At 43.8% G+C, this 19,596-nt stretch overlaps 1 protein-coding gene across 11 annotated transcripts in view; it reads left to right on the top strand.

Moving 5' to 3' along the window:
• KALRN (kalirin RhoGEF kinase) overlaps positions 1-19,596 on the top strand; it is a 330,405-nt gene that overhangs the window by 295,634 nt on the left and 15,175 nt on the right. For 2 of the 11 annotated variants that reach the window (XM_029959838.1, XM_029959839.1), the window contains exons 46-51: positions 2,010-2,248; positions 3,122-3,369; positions 6,565-6,688; positions 8,067-8,126; positions 17,118-17,145; positions 17,584-17,755. In XM_029959838.1, coding sequence (XP_029815698.1) covers positions 2,010-2,248; positions 3,122-3,369; positions 6,565-6,688; positions 8,067-8,126; positions 17,118-17,145; positions 17,584-17,755 — 871 coding nt within the window. Of the gene's footprint in view, positions 1-2,009; positions 2,249-3,121; positions 4,321-5,505; positions 6,509-6,564; positions 6,689-6,868; positions 7,515-8,066; positions 8,127-17,117; positions 17,146-17,583; positions 17,756-19,596 lie in introns of those variants that run through there. The other 9 variants (XR_003915798.1, XR_003915799.1, XM_029959845.1 and 6 more) reach the window with 9 other exon arrangements.

Here is a 19,596-nt window from a genome sequence, read left to right as displayed (position 1 = left end):
CTGTGCTGTGTAAACTTAATAACAAAATATTCCCTGTGAGTTCTTGCTCAAGCTGTCTCTTGATTTTCTCTCTTCAATAGGGAAGCCCTAAAGAGTACAGGGCTACGTTCAAAGCATCCACAGTTCACAAATGTAAAACTTAGTACAATTACACTGTAATATTCAAATTTTTCATATTTTTCCTTGAAAAAGCAAAGGCTACTAAGCTTGAGAAACAGGCTGTGCACCAAAAGACTCGTTAGTGTGACTGTTCTTTTGTTTTGCTTTAAGAATCAAACTGTAAAGAAAATATGTCACTGATGGATATATTTCATGAGGAAAATGCCATTCATCTGTACCTTTTTTTAACCATATTTTGAGGGGCAAGTTGAGAGAGAAAGAGAAAATGCAAGTACCTACACACTGATTTTGCCAGAAGCTTCTGAGAATACCAGATGTTTGACAGGAGGCTGGAAGCCAGGCATGACCGTGATAGTTAGTGGTGGAATTAGTATCACAAGTGGACAGTTAACTAAATACCTTTTAAAAGCACTGAGTAGAATAGACTGTTTCAAGATAGTTTGATAAATATTCATTCACATCTTACTGCTAAAGACCTTGCAGCTGAATCTGCTGTATACAATAGAAAAATGTTACTGTCAAAGTCGTTGTCAAAGTTCTCCCCAACCTTCCTTGCCCTGTGTGGCTGATCTGCAGCAGGACCAAACCATTTCCAGCTGCAGCTGAAGTAAGCAAGTGAAACTGGCAGTAACTGTGGCATAAATACAATCTGCTTTTGTAACAAGGGTCACCACGCAGGTTTTGGAGCCAGTTAATCTTCCAGATCTGTGTTTGTGTCCTTTTGAAGAAAATGGTGATCTGGCGTCCTCCTTGATTTTTTTTTCTTTTGTTCTTTAGTATGAAGTGATTTCTTTTTGGAGTTGTTCTGCCTTTCTCTGGAAGGAGAATGCTAGAGAGTGTGGTGCTGAGCCTTTCTGTTTTTCTTTACTTTTTCTCTTGTTGGGAAAGACATTCTTTCTGTTGTGGTTCCCTGGTGGGGCTGATGCTGTGACATTATGTCCTCTGTCTGCCTCTTGCTAGACTAGTCTCTCTGCATTCCAGTAGGTTTAGTCTGGTGCATGTACACAGTATTAATTGACTATAAATCATCCATTAAAGCCACATGACATGCAAGAAACCAAACCCAAAGGTCTGGGAATGGTAGTCTGAGCCCAGAAAATCTGTTCCTTTCCCATTCATTGTGAGTTCCAGCCCTGCTCCCTTTTCCTCCAAGCATAACAAATTATTTATTTTTTTACAATCTGGAATTTTTTTCCTTCCCTTTTCCAGTGTAAGCTCTCTTCATGACTGTGAAACATGCACTCTCACAAGCAGACTTTTTTTTTTTAAAGGCTTATGAAGCTGTTTAGTATTGCCTGTTGGGTGTTTTCTGGAGAGGCCTGGACTGCTGGGGTTGATGTCTTAGAACCATCTATACTTTCTCACTTGCTGGTCAGTTACAGCAGTTTCTTTGAACCAAAGCAGCTAATGTAAAAAGCACATTGAAAGCCAAGTGCCAGTGCATCATGTATAAAGAGTATTTAGTCGTCGCACTTTTGGGAATATGCAAATGAGACTTAGGGATCTTGGCCTGTATTTTCTGAGGTTACCAAAATTCACTGTAAATGTATTATGCATCTCTTAATCAGGTTTTCATTTATTTTGACTAGGGGATGTGGTTAATTTGTATGATTTCAAAGAACATGAATGCAGACGTATATTTTAGCCCACTGTGTTGGTTAGAGAAGCTGTTCTTTGCAGTAGCTGTGTTCAGTTCATGCACAGCACGGTGTAACATGCTTGTGTCCTGTCTGGCCATGAATGCACCGTGTGCTTTCATGGGTGGCATCTCCTGTTGCTGTTCAGTTTGCAGCTTACGTGTCTGTTCTGTTTGGATCACTCCACACACCCCCTGCAGCCCTTTGCAAGGCCGTGGAAGGCGTGTGGCTAATCCTTGTCCTCCCTTGCAGCGCTGCAGTCGCCCATAGAGTACCAACGCAAAGAGATCAGCTCAGCGGTGCTGAGGCCCCAGGCCGGGAGGGCCCCTCAGCCCAACAGCAGACCCCATTCCTCTATCCCAGTGGGGTCTGAGAAGCCTTTGAAGGCTACAAGCCGTAACCCATCTCTCCCACCCCTGAAGATATCTACCTCCAATGGCAGCACAGGGTATGAACACTCACAGCCTGGAGACAAGTATGAACAAAGCAAGGTACTGAGCTCATCTGATAAAACATGATCTCATAGCCCATTTCTTGTGCCATAGACGATCTCTGAGGTTAGCTCTATCAGCTAACCAGGTCGACAGGAATCAACATACTGAAGCAATGGTGGAAAATGGGATTTGGGATTAAACAGAGACTGCCATCTAGATGGATGGCATGTCAGCTGGGAAATGGATACAAGAGCCTGACCCTGGAGCACCAAGCCCAGTGTTTTTCAGGGCACTGTGCTTGCAGATCTGGTGAACTAGATATCCATTTGCAGTACTGGCAGCAGCAATGTTCAGGCTTCTCTTAACATCCATTAACCACCCATTCCTGAAGAGGTCTACTCTGCTGGTATTCGAAGAGTTTAGACCTTTTGCCACGTAACATCTCTCAAGGTGCAAGCTGAAAGTCATAATTTGGGTGCACGTGCATTGCACACAAACCACCAAAGAGTCAGTAGCCACCAGCAATGTTTCAACCCTGCTGCTGACTGAGGTTGGCCAAAGCCACTTTCAATATGACCTATACATAAGTGTGAGTATTCATTCAGCTTCTAACATTGAGCCTTCATTGGTCTTTCCCCCACTTTGGCTCATCACAGACAGTTCATCTGTAACACCCAACAAACAAGAACGCACAGGGGCACCGTCGCTAGCAGCTGTGAAATCTGATGTGAAATAGGAGATTGGTCTTTATCACATCATTGCTACCTTTTAGAGTCTTAAAATCCTTTTCTGCCAATGTGAACTTCAAGTGTTTTGTATCTTTTTCCCTGGTACGGTTGAGTTGGAAATAAAGTATCGGGATTGCTGCTGAGAAAAACAGGTTCCTTAGTGCCGCCCGCTCACCGGTTTCTGTTGTGTCCATTTTCACAGCCTGATTTGGGAGGGTGCAATGGGACCTCTTCCATGGTGGTGATTAAAGATTACTATGCACTGAAGGAGGATGAGATCTGTGTGAATCAGGGACAGGTGGTTCAGATTCTTGCTATCAACCAGCAGAACATGTTCCTGGTGTACCAGCCTGCAAACGACCACTCTCCGGCCGCTGAAGGATGGATCCCTGGCAATATCTTGGCTCCCCTCACTAAATCCACCACAGATAATAGCGACGGAAGCATCAAGTAAGTGCCATGTTGACTTCGCTGGGAGCACTGTGTGGATTTTTTGAGGAAAAAAAAATAATAAATAAAAATAAACCCAAATGGTAGGGCATTCCTGCTGATTTTAATCTACAGTGCCATTGGAACAAGCTGGTCAATCTGCAGCGTCGGGCAGCCATGGTGGATAGCTCGGGTTTTGCTTATTTTCATTTTGTGGGGGTTTGTTTATACTTTGGAGAGAAATAAAACCATAGACGGTTAAAGATATGCTTTACGTTACACCATTTTACACCGACATGGACCTGCTTGGACTGGACTTATATTTATGTTGTATTAAGTTACTAATCTATATATTGGTTATAACAGCATCTAGCAAAAAAAAAACCCCACAAAAAAATCCAGGCCCCGTGTTGGACTGAGGTTCACTTCTCAAGGAGGAGAGATTTTGTTGTCTATGGCAATTTCCTTGTACAGCTTGTATCTTTTTTTTAATTTTGTTTTGATTTGTTTTATTTTTTTTCTGTTTGCAGTAACTTTTGTAATATACTTTTTGGTTTGCAAGTCCCCCATCCAAGTACATTCCTGTATAAAGTATTTTGCACTATTTAAAAAAAAAAGGAAAGAAACAAACTCATATTGATGAAGTCAGGTTGTGCAATATAATGGATAGTCGCAATGTTCATCATTGTACCTGTAATGTAACTAATTTTAAATGTACTATTTTAAATATGTAAAATAAATTTTCACCATGAGCATGTTTTAATGAGGTAAAAGAACTAGTTTGACCCTTTTTTTTGGTTTTGTTTTGGTTTTTTTAATTTTGTTTATAATATTTTGTTGCTTATTTAACAAATGTGTGGATATATATTTTTCTTTTCTGATTTTTAGAACTTTGTCAGTCTGAAATGACTAATGCAAGAAAGTGGTTTTTTGGTATTAAATACAGAAGGTACAACCCTCTTTTCAGTAATACCTGTTGATTTCTTTTAACATCTAAAATGACTAGATGGTAATGCATGATGTATGCTACAAATTGTGTTACCTTACGCAAGTACCTCAAGGCGCAGAATTGAACACGAGGAAAGATTTTGTGACAGATTCGCTAAAAATAATAACTTGATCTCTGCTGCCATTTCAGTTAAGAGAAATTGTGACTTTACCTGTCAGTCAGTAATGAATGCTACCTGGAATTGCATGTTAAGCCAAAGGAATTGCTTAGCACGTCTCTTGCACATCCGCCACGGCCATTCCTGGGTTCCTCTCTAACCACAGTATGCAACCACATGCCCTTAGATTCATCCACTGTACCAGACTCCTGGTGAAGACTGATTTCATGGCAGCTGTACAGTAAAATTCTGCACCAAATTCTGTAGTCTGATGAATTGTGGCCAGAAATGTGTAACAAAATTGGAAGACACATACATTGCACTTCTCTCTTTCTTACTGCAGTGAGATTTAAAGTCTTAAATAATTTTTTCAGACTCAAACAGCTAAAAACAATTCTGAAAACAAAATCAGACTTGAATTATAGAAGTCCTTTGGGTAAAAAAACAACCTGGAACTGGTGTTATCTTCAACCCTATCTAGTCTGCCAGATCATACTGACTAATTAGTTTAGGTAATAAAATTGTTTCTTAACAAATCCTGTACACAAAATACATGGTAATCCAGTAGTGCTGTCACCATGTATTATTCACCGACAGGTCAGGGAGTCCATCAGCCACATCCTTGACTCTTACTGTATCTTAAAGGAAAACGTAACTGTCCAGAAGTGTTGGATAACTTCCCCTGCTCTGCACATCTCATTTGGACCTTCTCCAGAAACGCCCAAATACCAGTCAGCACTTACTGTCTGGCTGAGACTTGCAAGGTGCTCTGGTACTCCTTGTGCTCAGGCGTGACTGCCCGTGCCAACCATGTGCACTGGAGACACTGATCCTGGTGGCAAAAAAAGTCGACATGACCCAGTTCAGTTTTGCGTCAGCGGCAGCATTTGCTTTTTGTTTAATTGAGCTATTGTACAGCTCCCATCAGGTGCTGAAGTATAACCAGAAAACGCTTAGGAATCAGACTTAGTGTCCTTGGGGGAGCGTCGGCTGTGTGGGGCATCCTTTGAGTCCTACCTTGCTAACATACTGCGTTTTATTGGCATCGCAGGTGATCCTTGGATTACATGCAACTTGCTTTGTAAAATGTGTCAAGGTACTGTAGACGTGACATGTGCCAAACTTTGGGCTTAAACATGCAAATCAAATTTGCATGACTCGAAGGTGGGCAGATGCTTTGAACCTGGTTCCCAGCTCATCACCCTGCTGTTTTGAGAGCTTTACATTTTAGACAACATACCCCTTCCCAAATTCCCCCCCAACCTGTCCACTATTTAAACCAAATGAAATCCATATCCAGAACTGGTTTGTTTTTTTCTTAATTTTTTATGTCTGCTTTGATATGCAATTTCTGTTGTCAACACAGCATTGCTCTTACAAAGGGTGACATGGTCTTTTATTGTTCTTTTCCAAGAATAAGGTCATAGGAACAGTAATAAGGAGTGAAAAATGTACTGGAAATGGTGCCTGCTGTGATGCTAGCCAAAACCCATGGGCTTCCTGATGTCTTCTCTAACTCGATTGGCAAAATCAGATGGGAAATTCTTGGTCTTGAGAGACAGAGAACACGTCATTCTAGGAAATGACTTGGAAAGTTAATGATGCAGCTCCTATTTATTGAGCTATTTGTGTTCTGAGCAACATGTAGCAAGCAACACCTTGAATTTCTTAAATTTTTTTGTGTGCTGTACTGAGTAATCTATTAAGATTATTCTTAAGTATTTATATTTCACTGCTTTTAACCAACAAGACTGAGGACCAGATTGGTCTTTTAACTGTAGCAAAATTGAATAAATTTCTATTTGTGGCAATGCAAGACAAAGTCCCTGAAACCAGATGACCAAGTTCTAGTTGCCTATGCTTCCATCATGGACATTTTTTTCCTGCTCCATGCATATGAACAGCAACTGTGGCACAACATCTGCTTTGCAGAACTCTTTGGTTTTTTAACTTCAACTCTCATTGCTGAAATTAAGACAGGCATATTGCTGGGGGCTTTCACCTTCTAGGGAATTGCAGTAATTGCAAATGTGGATGCTGGTTCCCCTTTCCAAATCCTTCCTTCCTTCTATGATTTGCCATTTGATTGCTGCGTTTTTTGGTACAACAGGAAGTCATGTTCATGGCATACCCTGCGCATGAGAAAGCGGGCGGAAAAGGAGAGCAGTGGCAAAAATGAAGCCAATGGGCCACGTAAATCCAAGGATATTCTGGGAAACAAAGTCTCTGTTAAAGTGAGTAAGGCCATCTGAAAACTCTGTGCTGCTCTCCTGCTTCCCATCCTTTCCACCCCCTATAGTTCCCTCTCCTGAGAGAGGGAGGGGGCGGCAATTTTGAGTTTGGGTTTTGCTTTTTTTGTTGATTTTTTTTTCAACTTTAGTTACCTCTTTTTTTTTTTTTCCCTTTTTTTGTAGTATCCATTTTAGCAGGATTTTTGCATGCAAGATAAAATGCAGCCTTTGTTTTTTGTTTTCTTTTTCCTGGCATCCCACATGCAAGTAAGTAATCTTCATTAAAAAAACCCAACTATATACGTGGTTAAATAGCTTAAAATTGGGACATTAGTGATTTACTGACCTCTAATCTAGCCCAATCTGCAGCTCCATCAGAGCAGCTGCAGCAGTGAGAAAGCCACTGGATGAACCAATGGCCTTGCTGAAGTTGATGAGTTTTCTTTAGGCCAATATTTCACCACATCTCAAGATAAGGGGTTCCCAACCTTGAGATGCTTAAGGTTTTTGGTCCAAGGAGATGGTCTCAATGACCTTTTTCTTTCCATGTTAAACAGACAGGGCAGAGATGCTGACTCTGTCTTGCCAGGAGAGGGTCTCGTGTGTGTCTGTTCGTGTGTGTGTGTGTGTGTATGTGTGTCTGCGTCTCTCTCTCTCTCTCTCTCTCTCTGAGATCTCCCAGTATGGAAAAGGTTGAGAACTGTGGGGTTAAGCTCCATCTTCTGCTCTGGGTGCCTGACTACTGTGCTCCAACTCAGAGGATCCATCCCTATATACCGACCATGAGGCCTGCTCAGGACTCATCTGGGGCTTTCCCCCCAGAGGGAAACAGAGGCAAGCAAACACTTGTGATTTTGACACAACCAAAACCCAGCCCTGATTCAGGAAAGCACTTGAGCATGTCCTTTGGATCCACCTCTCTCCAGAAGAACCCATGATTAAGTGTTTTCCTTTGCAGAGGCTTTCAGTCTTCCAAGCCTAGTGAAATAGCCCTGGCATGTGCAAAGGGAGGAACCTGCCACTGCAACCCAGGTGCCCTCACACCCACCATACAGCCGCCCTGCAGCGCCGAGGAAGGACTGGGCCCACGGGAAGCAGTTGCTCCAGCATGGTGGCACAGTTCTTCTTCCTCTTGCTTCCTCCTTGTTTTTACTACGTGAACAAATTGCAGAATCACTGCTGCTTCTTTGGCAAACGCATGTCTTTGCCCTTGCTTCCCTTGTTCTGTTGTCAGTTTGTTTTTAGTTTGGTTTTTTTTAGGAGTATTTTCTCTACTGTTACCCATTTCCATGCTGCTCACAACTGTGCTGCTTTGCCCTGACTAACCAATCTCTTTTCTAATCTCTTGTTCTCTTTCTTCCTCTTCATGCTGCCAAACAAGGAGACAAACAGCTCAGAGGAATCAGAGTGTGATGACCTTGACCCCAATACTAGCATGGAGGTAGAGACAATCATCCTTGTGATTATTTTTTTCCCAAGAAAATTTTCCGTTTTGAAATGCCTTTGCTGAAAGGGGAGCTGGTGGGTCTGTATCACTTGCAGACATGTGCCAATTCAGTGTGAGTCACACAAAGCGACGATTCTGGGTTTGCCAAGGGCTGGAGTTTGGGCTGCCTTTGTGGTGGGAGCAGTGGAGGAAGCTGAGGAACAAGCTCCTGCTGAGCTAGAGGCTCGTGTAGTCACCTTCAGTCACTGTTTCCCGCCTGGTACCCCATTCCAACAATAATGCATGTGTGTCAACTCTGATAGACATAGCAGCTTTTTATGTTAAAAACAACCCTTGCCCTGGCTGAGCTGCTGGTCAAGCCTCTGTTATAAATCACTGGAGCAAATGTTGTTGTACCACAACCAGCGCTTTAAACTATCTAGAAAATCAGAAAATACAATGTTTCCTTTTTCTTCTAAAAGAGTGGGAAATTGCATTTCTGTCAGAGTACTGAAGGACAATGGTAAAAGAGCTGTGTGAATGTACTCGTATCACAGGCAAAGCTGATGCAAATAGGTGAACTCAAATCATGGTACATTATGCTACTCTTTTTCCAGTGTGAAACCACCAGTTCTAGTGGAGTGCCTTGTTGAGACAGCCTGAAGGAGGTTAAAATCATGAACAGTTATATATCTGGTTCTTCTCAGTCCATATCTTGCAGGATCCATTTTTTTTTCTGTGTACAGTGGCCATGCCAAGCATTTCTATACATTGTACCAATGCTGAAACAAGCAAAGACATGGTTCAGAGATGTAGTAGTTTTGTGGCAATGACAGGCCAGGTCACTGGAGAGCAGGGATATCTGTGTCCTAGCAGATCTCCCGGATGCTGTTAGCTAGGCTGCACTATAAACATCCTGCAAAAGAAAGCTGATCCTTCTCCTGGAAGGAAAAAAAAAGAAGAGGGAGAAGTGTTTTCAGGTGCACCACCTTAGCTGTTAACCTGAAAGGTTGCTTTTATTTTAATTGTGTTGGGATGTGTACTAAAGGAAAGCTTTTGACCCAGCTGACATCCTGGAGATTGAATTGTCCTTACAACTAAAGCTGCATTATTCTCAGGGGTGTGTTTACATTTTCAAAGAGCGTTTTGCCAGTCACAGGTAACAACGAGAAGTGTATGTGTTTGTTAAAAGGCAGTGCCCAGTTACTGCATGGGAGTCTGTGCAAGCTTTCACTCACTGAAAATTACCCTGTGGGGTAACAGGTGGCTGAGACACAGGTGTATTGTACAAAGCTGGGTAAGAATCACTGTTCTTTTTGAAGAGGATTTCTGTGTTTTGACTTTGCTCAATAGGAGGAAAAACAGATGTTTTAAAATTGCCCATGGGCGTATCTGAGTCCTACAGTTTTGGCATTTCTGGTTAGTTCCAGCATACTCCACATGGGTCTTTTTAATTGTTTGATTTGGGTTTTTACCATGGTGCAGTCTACTGTTCTGAAGTTCAGGAGAAAAAAGCATTTCTATTTAAATCAAAAGACATTAATGCGAAGTCTTAGCTATGATATCAATCTGTTATTGGAGGGGTAACTATGTGCCTGGTGTATGACTCGATTTACACTCAGAAACCACATCCTGCATCTCCCAGGTCACTGGCTGGAGGTGCTAGTGTCACTGTGCTGAAGTCCCCAGGAGCCACACTGTTCCTCATGGCTTGGAAAGCTCAAATTGGCTTCTGAGAAAAACTCTCTGGGGCTGAGCAAATGTTTAAAATGGCAGAGGGAGAGAAATTAAGAGAACAATTGTGGGGGTGACTTGCTAAGGTCACACTGTCCTCCAAGGAGCAGCATGGCCCTTGCCTTGTGCTGGGTTTAGTAGATTTGCAGCCTGGAGTGATTGTGGTCAGCTCGTTGGTCTGACTGAGAAATCCTGGGGCAGGGGATTGCTGGTATCCAGTATAAACTAAACAAAATCATCTGGAGTGAGCAAAACAAGGACAGGCTCATAAATGCTCATGAAGACCTAGAAGAGGCCATGAGAAAGTCTGATCTGTAAAGGTCTGGGGTATTCACCTACTGGGAGCCATAGTTGTTCTCCCTTTCCTTTCATTTTGAGTGTTTTTATTCTCCTTTTCAGATGTGTTACAAGAAATTACCTTTATTACAGCCTTGGAAGCCAAAGTCTTTTCTCATTAAAACAGAGGCAAGACAAACTACTTCCACCACCGGAGCCTGGTTCAGGGCTTCATCAGTGTTCTGGGCTTTGTGTACTAGGCTTAAATAACTGTTAAACAGCTGTGCTACCCCTCCACCCCTGCCTGTGTGTGCAGTGAACATCACCATCTCACCTGGTTTTCCTTTCCCTGCTCTGCATGGTACATCCCAGCAGAGCCACTGGTGACCTCCCAGGGCAGTTGGAGAAAACATGACCAGCTGCCCAAGGAGGGAGAAGACCTTGTCCTCACACTTGGCTAGGCTCGTGATGGATTTCATAGACACTGGGAGTGCTGTGTCCCAGCCATCAACATTCAGAGGTGCATGAGGCCCTTCCTGTGTCATTAAGGTGGAGTCGTCTGTAGCTGTCATTACAGCCAGGTAATAACAGGGCAAGTCACCTGGCTTCTCCTATAGGACTGTCACCCCTGACATCCCTCTTCCTCCCACTATGCATGAGAACATGCACCCAGTGCTGAAACAGAGAGAACAGTCTCTAAATGCAAAGCAGACCTATTAATTACACGGAAGTGTCAGTGCAATTTGCCTCCAACCTACTCACTGTGTAAGAAGTTGGTAAGCTGGTCATAGTATCCATGAAGTCCCTCAAGGTACTGTGGCTTTTCAGATCTTGCTTGGCTTGCTATTTATGAAATACCACAGTAAATTCTGTTCAGGAGATTGCCTTTGTTTCAAGGGGACACACAGTCAGAAAGAAATGTGGAAAACATACATCATGAGAGCAGGAAACTGAAATTCTGGGTGACACTGCTTAAAGGAGCTAAAACTGCCGTTACTGGGGTTTTGCCCACACAGGGACATGCTGGCCTCAGAGAACTTCCCATTCATTGTAGCTTTAACTAGAAATAGTATCTCTTGATGACTGGCTTTTTTCCCTCTTTATTAATATGTAATGAAAGTGCATGAGGGTGGAAATGAAGTTTGATTTTTACCTCTAGTTTTCTACTTTATGCTGTAGTTTCACAAAACAGAAGGCACAAACTCATCTATTAAATATGTGAGTGTCGGAGCAGGCACTTAAGGAACATGTGTAGCCACGTGAGTTATAGGAGTAACCTATATTTAAGGAAGATTGGAGACTCCCTTTCCACATGTCTGTAGTTAATTGCACAGAGACAGACAACTCCACTTCTGGGAATAAGGTGTATGCCCTTGTGAATCAGCAAATATCATCCACACCCGAGTCTGGGGTCCTGAACAGTGACACAACTAATTGTCCTACAATTGTGTTGTAAAGTCTCATTGGGTTTCGATAATGCTAAGGGGGTCATAAGTCAGCTGTGCAGATCCCATTGGGCTACCTCTCCTGTCTAAGTGAATGATCTTCCAGCAGTCTGAAGGTCTGACTGAGCTAAATCTCAATGAATCCAGCAGGAGCTTCTCCCCACTTTGGGATGGACCCCACACATCTTGTTTTGCACAGCAGGACTCCAACTGCAGCGTGATACAAGTACTGCTGGTGGACACGTCTGTCACTGAGCCTGTAGTGTTTGTTCCTCTGTGTTAGGAAAGATGAAACCCAGGCCTGCCCTGAGTCACTGGACATGCCATCATTAGATTAGTGAGCTGGGCTGTTGCCAAGGTACATATGTTGGGCTTCTTAATCTGTTTTTTTCAGTTAATGACATTTTAGCGTTTTAGAACTACTCAGAGACACTTAAAGCAAGATAAGCACTAGGAAACATCCTGTAAGGATGAATACTGTGTTGAGTAAGTAACGGCTTGGTGGATACAGCATTGGCTCCAAGTCAATACTCAGCTCAGGCCAAGAATTCCCAAGTGCTTTAGGCACATACCTTCACCCCCTGCCTGAGGTTGTCCATCTCCAGAGCAGATCTAATGTACTCTCTTGGCAAAATCTTGTACAGTACTGGAAAGAAAGCCTTTCCTGGCCTGTTATTACAACGTGAATGATTACAATCCTGAGAACTCCCTGTGTTTCCCTGGGACAGCCTCCATGGGCAACACCACTGTGCTGCTGCCCTGCCCTGAGTAGCCAGGGATTGCTGAGACAGATCAGGAAGGTGGCTCACCAGGTGTGACATAGCCTGAGCTGGCAGCACGGACATGGTGGTTTAGCTTTTGGAAAAGCAAGATGTAACACTTCACGTGCAGGAAGGGATACAGTGCTATGAAGTGGTGCCTGGAGTACAGAGACATCAAACAGCCTCAGCCATGGAAGCAGCCAGCCATTAAGGAATCTGATGAGGATGAGAGGTCTTCTGACTGTACAGCAATCACCATTCCTTGTGGCTTCTCCATCACTCTCAAAGGTAGCTGAGCCCATCCATGCTTGGGTGCCAGAAGGCATCCCCCATCCCTGCCAAAAGGCTGATGCCATGGGACATTTCACCAGATGCCATTTTAAATTATATTTTTTCTTTGCTGGCATCTATCCATGTGTGATGGAATCCTTATTTGCTCATTTTATCAGGAACTTCCTCTTGTTAATTTGTTTCTCTTTTGGGGAAGGGGAGGCTGGTAACACCATGAGCTTGTCATCCCAAAAGTCTCAAAGTAAAAGTTGACCTAGTCAGTCATGAGTGATAGATCTTTTCCTACAAATTGGAGTTGGCTTAATTTCTCTGTAACTAATTTCTGGGAATCGTTAATTTTTTTATTTTTTTTTTTTTTAGTAAGGGAGCAAGGAATATGATGCTGACTCTACTATCAGCATGTGCAAATGTGTCAATATTTTATTTTAACTCGGTGACCAAGAGGTGCCATGAAGTGTTTACAAAATGCTGAGCTGCTTGTCTTGGAGTAAACATGCCCTCTGCTGTTTAGATGAAGCACAGGTCTTGTTTCAGAGGGCTTGGTTTGCAGCCTAGCCTTATGCTTTGGGGGAAAAAGAAATGTTCTCACTCCTGGTTTTGATATGCACCTCTGAAATTGGATTGAAACATGGCATCAGAAAAATACAGGCATCTGCAAGACCCTTCTGTGCATTGGTGTGTCTGAATTGGGCATAAGCCTCCTCCGGGGAAGTGGAGTAGGAATGGCAAGGACATCTCTGCAATGGAAAAGCAAACCCTGGCCAAGGTGAGAACCCTCTCAGGCAGCCGAGCTGTGCTTTCAGAGCATTTTGGGACCGGTGGCTTCTCACTCCCCACCAGATAAAGCATGTGTACACAAATGAAAGATAAGCTTTTGCTAAGAATTAGGGCAGCTGGAGTCGCTTTGGAAGGGGACTTTACAGTTACTGCTGCAGATGCCTTTCTGTCTTTATAACATGAGCTTAACAAATGAGGAAAAAAGTGGCCCAATACTGCAGAATGCTGAGTTGTTGGATGAAGCACCCATGCCACTTTTCCAAAGCCTGACTGTTGAGTTACACTTAATTCACATAGATCTAAGTCACTTAGATCCCTACAGGTCCTCAAAGGCATTCAAGTACGTGTCTCATGTGCCTTTCTTGATTTGAGTCCTGAAACCATGCAGGCTGGAGGAGGGAGAAGGAAGGTCTATTTCTGGCTTTTTATTGAATAACCCTGAGACATCCTCCCATTTCTTTATCTCACACCCCTCCCTCCAGCTGCCTGTCTTTACCTGGTCAGTGTTGGACCCCGCATCACTTGAGCAGAAGCTGTTTCATGTTCTGCCTTTGTCACCTTGTGTAAGGTTTCCATTTTCAGCTCTCACTGTATGGGAAACAGAAACTCTCCTGGCCGTGGAGGGAGCTTTGTAAGTTTTCACCTATGCTGGATGAAGCTACAGGTATTTCATCCAGTGGAAAAAAAAAATCTATCTCATTTCAATTAAAATTTTGTTCCAAGAAAAAAGAGACAAGCTGTGTTTCCTACCTGCCTTGACAACTAAGTTTCATCCCTTAGGGTTTGTGTTTGCATGGTATGGACTGACACTGAAGATGGTGTGAGAAGTTTTCATGTTGGGTAGTTCCATCCCCATGAGTTTGTTTGCTCACAGGCCAGACTGGCACCCACACTGTGGCAGGTGGTGTTTGCTGGAATTTCTTCAAGGAGCCTTTGTCAGCATGAGACCCTGGCCCACCTTCCCCTGCTTATGGCCCCATGGCCAGGTTATGGCTGTCAGGACTGAGCCTCATATTGCTTTTCAGAGAGAAGTAAAAATCCACAAAAGCCACATATCCAGCAGGGTTTTTTCCACCTGTTAAAGCAGTGCAGGGCATTCCTTGAGGCAGTGATGCCCAGAAGCCAGGACTCCTGCATCCCCACAAACACCACTGCTGCCCTTCATCTTGTGTGGGAGCTCCCAAGGATGGGCAGGGGCTTTAAAAAGGGGGAAAACGTGCTGGAGAGGGCAGTCTTTCAGATCCTTTTTTCTGAGGGAGAAGTCACCTGGATTTGGAGCCCACCATGTTGCCCATGCAAACATCCCTGGCAGCATCATGTGCTGCAGGTGCATGTGGTGGCCCCTGAGCCTCAGTGGCTGCAGGAGACCTGCACCCCTTGCCCATAATCACCATGTCAGTGCACAGCACCTCACCCTGCTTGCCAGAAGCCCACCTGGGCCCTTACCCACAGGGATTTCTGCTCTTCAGAGCAACCTGGCCTGGCTTTCATCTCTCTGCAAATCCCTGAGGAAGAAAGAGGAAGAAATTGTGAAAAGTTATTTCCATGGACTTTAAGATCTTTTCATATAGCTTTTTGTACAGAGCATCATTTTAAAGAGGCACTTGGCAAGTGCATCCACCAGGGAAACCAGCCCTGGCACCAGCAGGAGGCTCTGTGTGAGCAGTGAGTGAGTTCCCATCCTCTGAGGGCAGTGAGGCCACGCTCTGGAGCCCCCTCTCCACCCACAGGAATTAAAAACCTATTTGGCAAATGAAGAAATTGTCTCCAAATCCTGTTCCCTAATTAAGTGATGTGCTTTGGTAGCACTTAAACATTCTCATGCAAACAGACTTTTACTTTTTTCTAAGCTTACAGCAGGCAAAAGCTGTGACGTGGCTGTGGGGGTTTTGTTAGGTAACATTTGATTAATTAAAAGATGAAGTTTTGGGAGAGGAAACGTAAATTTTACCCACAAACTCTTCCAATATTATCTAGCAGTAATAATTTTATTTCTGCTATTCCCATGGTGAAAAAAACATTGGTAAGGCAATTATTATAAATTATTGTACCTTGGATGTCACTAGAAATGTAGAATTCTTTATTTGTAGGTATATTCATTACATTCATCATTGTAGTTGCATCTTCTAATGAATCCTTTAGAGTTATAAAATTAATATAAAGTGTTACGGGTGTTTCTTTCTCCTGATCTCTAATCCTACAGGGATGGAGATCGGTGAATAATAAGGGAATTTAGTACATGCTGCAGGGAAGGAAGGGGAGAGCTTTAGAGGATGGATCTCTATTTCAGTTAAGCCAAACACTACAAAAATGAAGATGTATGTGCAAATGAGCTGATGCCTGGGGTTACTCAGCTGAAAAGTAGATGGTGCCTCTGTGAGGGAAAGTGGCAAGCAATGGTATCCACAGAACAGCTTTTTCTTTCTTTGCTGTTTGTGTGAGCAATACAACTAGATCATAGAGATCCATCTCTCTTTCTTCCCATGCACAGAGGGGAGAGAGGATGTTCTTCATCCAGTACCCACCCCATTGTGCCCCGATTTCTTTCTGTCTGCAGGGTCCAGGGGGCCGACCACACAGCCAGTCAGTCTGTACCTGGTGGACAAAATGTAAATATAAATCTTGAAGATGCATCTACCTTATTTTGAATGGTTTTTGCTTCTATTTCATGGCCTGGTTTCTGAGCCTCTGCAAAAACCTCCCATCAGCTTTGTCAGGCCACGAATTAGGTCACTGCTTCATTGGCATCTTCCAAAATAGCTCTGAAATAAATAGTAACAAAGGTATTTAAGGTGAGATAAACCACATTGGGTTTTTTTGGTGCTTGATATGAAATTGTTAGCTTGAATTTTAATAACAAGGCCTTACGAGATTATTAAAACTTTTAAGAGGGCTAAAACCCCTATACTGTTGTACACTACAGTTTAGGTAGGGTTGATTCTGCGTGTAAGAACTTAGTGGCATTGTCTTTGCTTTTCACTACTTTGCTTCCAGAGTTACATGGAAACAAAGTTAGCACACAGAGACCACAGAGAGACTAGCTTTTCAAGCCTTTGATAACTTGATCAATTAACTAGTTAGATAAAATAATTCCTTGTTATTCAAACATAGTTTCAAGTTGGAAAGTTTCCAGCAGTCCAGTGAAATGAGTGAATTTTTATTCACTGTGATAAACCAAGAGTTGTTGCAGGACTGATCCTCACCAGTGGGCAAAATGAAGTATTTCTGGTTAAGTGCTTTACTTTTTTTTTTTTCCCTGAAGCTGAGCAGAATTTAAAAGACATTTCCCCAAACCTGGTTAGTGGCCAGAGTATTCATGACATGCCCCAGGTATGTGGTGACTGCAGGTGCTGTGCGACATGGGTCTGGAGCCAGGCATGGGAGGAGCACAAGGAGAGTTGGGAAGAAGAGTTGATGGCTTCAGCATTATCACCCAGGCAAAGAGAAAACACGTCCACCCTCCTCAGCCTTGGTGCTGTTGCCTGTTACCTGTGATGTTTTATCAGAGATGAAGAAGCCATAGCTTTTCTTTTACTTTCCCAGCTGTGCCCAGGCCTGTTCTGTTGTCACTAAAGCTTGCTGCACCTTCTGCTTGTTAGAAGGCACTTGTTGCCACTGATCTGTGCTTCTGCAGTACTGGTCAGGTTCACCACCTTGTGAAATCAGATGTTTCTTTGTTACCATCCAGAAAATAAATGCTTTTATCTCTTTGTATTTTGCAGATAATCAACCCCAATTTCATTCAAGAAGGTGAGTTAAGGACAGCTGTGCAGCAGCTGTGATTTACTCTGGTGCCACAGCATGCTCTGCACCCCGCATTTGCAGCAAAGGCAGCTCTCCACTGCTCAATCCCCAGGGAAAGTGGGCTTCCTGCTGGCTGCTCAGTCAGACAGCCCAGGGCCACGGGAGAGGCTGAACCCTCCAAACCTACCCTCACAAAGTCTCATCCTCCTGCCAGGGCACAGGGCTGAGGGTGGACAGTTCCCACTACCTCCTTCTCTGAGCTGTTGACAGCTGGCTTTTAATGAAGGGGAGTTTTGGTAAAATAATCCCAGGACCCCCACCTGTTTGGGACCCAGATCCCATAGTTGGTCCTGTAATGTATCCTCTAGACTTGTATGACTCTAGACATCCTCACCTGTAGATAAAAAGTGTCATGTGTGTGTCCCCATGGGTTTTTTTTTACAGTGGCTCCTGAGTTTCTTGTGCCATTAGTGGACATCACTTGCCTGCTTGGTGACACAGTGATGCTGCAGTGCAAAGTCTGTGGACGACCCAAACCAACTATAACCTGGAAAGGACCAGATCAAAACATTCTTGACAATGACAACAGCACAGCCAGTTACACGGTGTCATCCTGGTAAGGTCCTGCCTGTAGATCCCAACATAGCTGGTCATGATGGTCGTGTTCTGCTCAAATATGGCACCAGCCCAGCTACAAGACTCAGTTAATCAAGTCTGTCATGGTGTACAGGCACATGGGTGCACCACACATTGGGTAGAAAGGGTCAGACTTTGGGGCTCAGGTAGCCCTATTGTTTCCTGAGCTGAGTGTGCTGCTGGCAGATGTGAGCTTGCTCCTGTTGACCTGAGCCAGCTGCAAGCCAGAAGCCAGAATGCTTACAGCCTGCTAGTTTGGCTAATATTGCTTCTGCCTTGCTAGCGCTTCTCTGCTTGACTTTGATGCCATGCTCACCTTTGGGACTCAAGCAGAGCAAGCCCCCACCAGCTTGCAATACTATTATTGGGCATTTTCTCATCTTATGGGCAGAGGTGGCAACTCCTGCAGTTTTCCTGAGCATTTCCTCAGCTGTTCCTAAAAAAGCCCACATGTGCTCCTGGGAAGGCTACATCTGGCTGTGCTTGGACAGAAAGATGCTTGTCGTGATGTTTCCAGCTTGGCTAGGGAGAAGGAAAAATATCTTTACAATAAGCATTGGGAAGATTCAGAAAGATCTGGAGTTGAATTCAGGTCAGGTAACAGCCTGATGCTGGATGCTCATCTGCAGCTTATATAAGCTTATATAAGCAATTTGGGCCAAACTGCAGTGGAAATCTCCAGGAGGCAATCTTTCATTTGAACTTTTCAGCGCTTCTGGCTCAGGCTGAAATGAATCCAGGAAGTACAAAGCCACTGAAAGTGAAAAATGAACACTAAGAGAGAAGGGATTTTACATGTTCACTAAAAAAAAATTAAATATGATCAGGAGCTTTCTTCAGAGACCATTTGCTTATGTGACTGCCCCAGAGCATCAGAAATTGTCTTTAGCCATTACTTAGTAGATCGCCAGTGCCTTATCTTCAGGCTGGGGTTGGGATGGGGGGATTTTTCCATACAGGGTTCTGGTTTTCATCACAGTCCTCTGTCTGTGCATTGGCTCCCTGTGCATTATCAGCACTTGTATTGTCTTGTTACTCACATACGTTTTCCAGTGAAGACACTGCCTGCCAAGGAGAGGCCCAGAGGAGCAGTGCCTCTTACAGATCTTGCTGGCACGAGTGTCTGGATTGCAGGGAAGGAGGATATTTTTGTCCTGTTTTAAACCAGTACAGTCAGACCAGCAAAAGCTGCAGTGTCCAGACAGTTATCCCAGCAATGTCCTTCTGCAGTTTCCGACAGATTAAGCATTCGAGAACTAGCCTAGTTTTGCCATCAAGGGAACTTACTGTTGGCTCTAAGCTGGGTCTCCAGTACAGCTATAGCAGTTACACAAGCAAAATCCTTTAATTCAGGCCAACTCCCACAAGTTGCATGTTTGAAGACTGAAATGTGCAAACCAAAGTGACTATGAACAGACCTGCTATAAATTCACTAGACTCTGCAGAGCTGTTTATTTTCTCTGATTGGCCCAAAGACTGAGCGTCTCTCACGAACAATGTGCTGTGCTCTTTATCCCCAGCTCTTATGAGATGTCCAGCCTTCCGAATGGGGGCCTGGCAGCAACATAACATCAGTGGCACATGCTCCAGGGGTCCGAAACTCCCCAGAAATGTCAGGCACCCTGTGCTGTGTGACTGCTTTCTGCATCTGCAGGAAGCCCAGTTTGTCTGGTGTGTGTTGGACTTCACTGCAGAGGTACAGCAGCTCAGCATCTCCTGAGATAGGAAAGATTCTGAGATAGGAGATCTTTCCACATATATGGAGTCTAAGCATCCAGCTCTGCACAAGCATAGGAAATGTTCAACTCCTCAACTTTGCTT

This window comes from Manacus vitellinus, unplaced genomic scaffold (assembly GCF_001715985.3).
Source record: "Manacus vitellinus isolate BGI_N305 unplaced genomic scaffold, ASM171598v3 scaffold_22_pilon, whole genome shotgun sequence".
NCBI classification, from domain to species: Eukaryota; Metazoa; Chordata; class Aves; order Passeriformes; family Pipridae; genus Manacus; species Manacus vitellinus.
This window is presented reverse-complemented; position numbering and strand designations above follow the sequence as displayed.